The sequence below is a fragment of the Arachis hypogaea genome, chromosome 20 (genome assembly GCF_003086295.3).
Source record: "Arachis hypogaea cultivar Tifrunner chromosome 20, arahy.Tifrunner.gnm2.J5K5, whole genome shotgun sequence".
NCBI lineage: Eukaryota > Viridiplantae > Streptophyta > Magnoliopsida > Fabales > Fabaceae > Arachis > Arachis hypogaea.
In genome coordinates, this window is record NC_092055.1 from 36,868,424 (window position 1) to 36,871,589 (window position 3,166).

Sequence of the window (3,166 nt, forward strand, 5' to 3'; positions counted from 1 at the left end):
GCATAAAGCCAGCCATGGAAAGGAGTAAGACTGACTGGATGAAGATAGCAGGAAAGCAGAAGTTCAGAGGAACGAAAAGCATCTCCATTCGCTTATCTGAAATTCCTACCAATGATTTACATAAGTACCTCTATCCCTATTCTATTATTTATTATTCGAAAACACCATTATCAATTTATATCTGCCTAACTGAGATTTGCAAGGTGACCATAGCTTGCTTCATACATACCAACAATCTCCGTGGGATTCGACCCTTACTCACGTAAGGTATTACTTGGACGACCCAGTGCACTTGCTGGTTAGTTGTATCGAAGTTGTGAACCATGGTATTGGCACCATGTTCTTGGCGCCATTGCCAGGGAAAGAAAGAGCAATGAATTTTACATAATTAAAGTGTAATCACGATTACGCGTACCAAGTTGCTCACGTTGCCAGGGATTGTTCGAGCCTGGATATCACAATTTCGTGCACCAGTTACCATGGTGGGGTGTCTCCCACTGAGCACTTTGGTTTAGAGTCCTAAGTTGGACTTGCATGGCTTCATTGGTCACTTGGAAACTTCACCAAGGAGGAAAATCTCTAACTCCTTGGCATTTTTGGGTTGAATGTAATAAAGCTTCACCCTATGACCATTAACCTTGAACTTCACTCCATTGGTAGGGTGAATCACCTCCACTACACCATAAGACTTGACATCTACCACCTTAAATGGCCCGTCCCATCTTGATCTCAATTTTCCGGGCATCAATCGCAATCTTGAATTATACACAAGCACTTCGTCACCTATCTTGAAGTTCTTCCTCCTGATATTTTGGTCATGGAATGCCTTAGCTTTTTCCTTGTAGAACTGAGCGTTCTCATACACTTTCAACCTAAGGCATTCTAATTCCTCCAATTGAAGCTTATGTTCCATTCCCGCCCCCTTTAAGTCAGGATTGCAATTCTTCACCGCCCCATAGGCTCTATGCTGGATTTCAACCGGAAGGTGACAGGGCTTCCCAAAAACAATACGGAAGGGGCTCATCCCGATTAGGATCTTATAAGCGGTTCTATAGGCCCATAATGCATCTCCCAATCTAGAACTCTAATCCTTCCGCTGTGGGTTAACCACTTTCTCTAAGATTCTTTTGATCTCCATGTTGGATATTTCCGCTTGCCTGTTGGTTTGGGGGTGATAGGCTGTGGAGACTTTGTGAATAACCCCATACTTCTTCATTAATGCCTCAATTTTTCTGTTACAAAAATGGGTTCCTTGGTCGCTCACGATTGCTCGTGGCGACCCAAATCTACAAATAATGTTAGTTTTCAAAAATGAGCAACGGTATTAGCATCATCACAACGGGTAGGAATTGCTTCCACCCATTTAGACACGTAATCCACTGCTAACAATATGTACATAAACCCATTGGAATTTGGAAATGGACTCATAAAATTCATGCCCCAAACATAAAAAATCTCGCAAAAAATCATTGGTTGTTGGGACATCCCATACCTTTGTGAGGTATTTCCGGATTTCTGGCATTGATGACAAGATTTGCAAAATTGGTTTGCATCCCTAAATAAAGTAGGCCACCAGAATCCACAGTCTAAAACCTTTATTGTTGTTCGTTGCGGGCCAAAATGACCCCCACTCTCAGATGAGTGGAAAAATTGAAGGATAGACTGGAATTTAGATTCCGGCACACATTTCCTAATTATTTGATCTGCCCCACGCCTCCACAGATGTGGATCATCCCAAAGATAATACTTAGCATCGCTTCTTAATTTATCTTTTTGATGCTTTGAAAATTGTGGGAGAAAAACGTGAGCGACCAAGTAATTAGCTATCGGGGCAAACCAAGGGGTGCTTTGGGATATTTCTCACAAGGTATCTAAGGGAAATGAGTCATTGATAGGAGTGGAGTCCGGAGTTAAATGTTCTAGCCGACTCAAATAGTCCGCCACTAGGTTTTGGGATCCACTTCTATCTTTGATCTCCAAGTCAAATTCTTGCAAAAGTAATATCCACCTAATGAGCCTAGGCTTTGACTCTTTCTTCTTTAGCAAATATTTCAATGCGGCATGGTCAGAATACACCACCACTTTAGAGCCTAGCAAATAAGGTCGAAACTTGTCTAGAGCAAAAACAATGGCTAAAAGCTCTTTTTCAGTGGTGGTGTAGTTCGACTGATCTGAGTCTAAAGTTTTTTATGCATAACCTATAGTGTAGGGAGCGTTACCATCGCGCTGTACTAGCGCGGCACCTACGGCGTGATTCGAGGCATCGCACATGATCTCAAAAGGTTGACTCCAATTTGGGCCTCACACAATATGGGCTGTGGTTAACGCTTCCTTCAACTTGTCAAAAGCCTCTTTGCAATCTTCACTGAAATGGAATTCCACATCTTTTTGTAGCAGGCGGGAGAGAGGTAAGGCGACCTTGCTGAAGTTCTTGATGAACCGACGATAAAAGCCTGGATGACCAAGGAAGGAACGGATCTCCCTCATCGAGGAGGGGTAAGGTAAACTCAAAATGACATCGATGTTAGCCGGATCAACGGAAATTCTGTCTTTAGAGACAATATAACCCAATACTATACCTTGCTTCACCATGAAGTGGCACTTTTTAAAATTCAAAACAAGGTTAGTATTGGTGCATCGCTCTAGTACCCTAGCTAAGTTCCCTAAACAAGCATCAAAGGAGCTACCATACACACTGAAATCGTCCATGAAAACTTCCATACAATCTTTCAGAAGATCCGAGAAAACACTTGTCATGCATCTTTGAAACATTGCCGGTGCATTGCATAAGCCAAACGGCATTCTCTTATACGCAAACGTTCCAAAGGGGCAAGTAAAAGTAGTTTTCTCCTGATCCTCATGGGTTATGTGAATTTGAAAGTACCCTGTGTATCCATCTAAGAAGCAATAATGGGATTTACCTGCCAAGTGATCCAACATTTGGTCAATGAACGGCAATGGGTAGTGGTCCTTCCGCGTTGCTTGATTTAGCTGGTGGTAATCAATGCACACTTGCCAAGTATTCTGGACTCGGGTGACCACAAGCTCTCCGCTCTCCAGCTTCGCCATTGTCACCCTGGACTTATTTGGCACTACTTGGACCGGACTTACCCATTCACTGTCGGAAATGGGTTAAATGATGTTCGCTTCCAAGAGGCGAGTTACT

The 3,166-nt window shown here is 42.9% G+C and overlaps 1 protein-coding gene across 1 annotated transcript; it reads right to left on the reverse strand.

Moving 5' to 3' along the window:
* Nucleotides 1-547: 547 nt before the first annotated feature.
* On the reverse strand, nucleotides 548-1,024 carry LOC112785775 (uncharacterized). The gene has a single exon (XM_025829206.1). The coding sequence runs from the start codon at nucleotides 1,022-1,024 to the stop codon at nucleotides 548-550; it is 477 nt and encodes a 158-aa protein (XP_025684991.1).
* Between the last annotated feature and the right edge of the window lie 2,142 nt (nucleotides 1,025-3,166).

Excerpts from the sequence above, each read along its gene's own strand:
- LOC112785775 (XM_025829206.1), bottom strand. The coding sequence starts at position 1,024 with ATGAGCCCCTTCCGTATTGTTTTTGGGAAGCCCTGTCACCTTCCGGTT.